General features: G+C 45.8%; 1 protein-coding gene across 1 annotated transcript; it reads left to right on the top strand.

Moving 5' to 3' along the window:
• The first annotated feature begins 432 nt into the window (after nt 1–432).
• Nucleotides 433–1,107, top strand: LOC145800247 (uncharacterized). Its single transcript, XM_082889906.1, has 2 exons — nt 433–558; nt 613–1,107. The coding sequence occupies exons 1-2, from the start codon at nt 433–435 to the stop codon at nt 1,105–1,107; spliced, it is 621 nt and encodes a 206-aa protein (XP_082746032.1).
• Nucleotides 1,108–1,463: the final 356 nt, after the last annotated feature.

The following is a 1,463-nucleotide window of genomic DNA, read 5'->3' as shown; positions in this document are numbered from 1 at the left end:
TGTCATACCTTAGGAGGTTTATTCCAGCCCTTGTTGAGATAACCTTTTCCTTTGGGACATTGCTGAAAGGCAATCACAAGTTTGAATGGCTGCAAGAACACCAACGGGCATTTGATATGGTGAAGAAACCTCCCCACATACAATGATTGCTCCACAGCCTGAAAAGTCTTTGCTACTTTACCTGACCTCTACCCCGCGGTCTATTGGAGCCCTACTTGTCCAAGACATAAATGGCATTGAGAAGCTAGTCTATTGCATCAGTCACAAAGTCAATGGTGCCGAGTTGCGATATACTCCAATTGAGAGGCATTGCTTAGCCTTGATCTTCACAGCGCAAAAGTTGGCCACTATTTTTTGGCACACCCAATCCAAGTTGTGACCCATAGTGATCCAGTCCGTTACTTGATGAGCAAGCCCGCTCTGACTGGGAGAATGGCAAGATGGCTCTTGGCTCTAGCGGAATATGATATTGCTTGTGTCGCTCCTAAGGCTATTAAGAGCCAAGCACTTGCGGACCTACTGGCCCAGTTCCCATCTGGTGAACATGAACCTGCAGAGGTACCTCTACTAGGTGAGTTCCATGTCTCAGTAACTGCGAATGAGACTTATTAGGACTTAAAGTTTGATGGAGCTTCTGGAGCTGGGAAAGGTGGAGCTGGTGTCACACTAACCAGTCAAGAAGGAGAGAAGTTCTGTCTATCATATAAGCTTGACTTTGAGTGTTCGAACAACGAGGCCGAATATGAAGTGTTGATACTGGGCCTGATAGCTGCCCAAAAGAAGAGCCTCCGCAAGTTGAGAATCTGGGGCGACTCCAAATTAGTTGTCAAGCAAACAATGAGTGATTTTGCCTTGAAGGAGCCTCTGTTAGCCCCATATCGCACTGTAGCCCAAAAGTTGCTTGCTCAGTTTGATAATGTCCAAATCCAGCATACCCCTCGAGCACATAATCGTTTTTTCAATGCCTTCTCTACACTGGGGGCAAAGGTGCGGATACCAGATGATAGTATAGTCATCATCATCGAGAAAAGGACAACACTAGCAGTGCTAACTGAAGAACATGCAGAGGAAGATGCTGAGGGGTGGAGAGCAGATATAATCCAGTAGCTGAAAACTGGCCATGGAGCAATCAGATCAGCAGAACTTGCTTCATTTCTGCTCCTCAAAGGAGAGTTATATTTTTACGGTCCCAACAACTTGCTGGCAAGGTGCGTCGATAGGCAAGAAGCAACTGACAAACTTAAGTAGATCCATGCTAAGCCTTGTGGAGATGGAGATATTAGTCTATACCGACGAATACAGAGGCAAGGGTACTACTGGCCAGAGATGGAAAAAGAAAGTATTGAATTACAGAGGCAATGCGCAAAATGTCAGTTCCATCCTGAGGAAGATGAAGCCCATTTTTTAAGCAGTGAATAATGGACGCAGCCATATATCGACTACCTTGGGAATGGCACACTACC

The sequence above is a fragment of the Camellia sinensis genome, chromosome 10 (assembly GCF_055761805.1).
Source record: "Camellia sinensis isolate YWXY chromosome 10, ASM5576180v1, whole genome shotgun sequence".
Classification (NCBI taxonomy): domain Eukaryota; kingdom Viridiplantae; phylum Streptophyta; class Magnoliopsida; order Ericales; family Theaceae; genus Camellia; species Camellia sinensis.
Note: the sequence above shows the minus strand (reverse complement) of the source record. Positions and strands in the feature narration are given on the sequence as shown.

What these genes read in the sequence shown, in the direction of transcription:
- LOC145800247 (XM_082889906.1), top strand. Translation starts at nt 433, where the DNA reads ATGGCAAGATGGCTCTTGGCTCTAGCGGAATATGATATTGCTTGTGTC. An exon ending in GTGAACATGAACCTGCAGAG is followed by an intron (nt 559 to 612) that starts GTACCTCTACTA and finishes GAGACTTATTAG; the next exon opens with GACTTAAAGTTTGATGGAGC.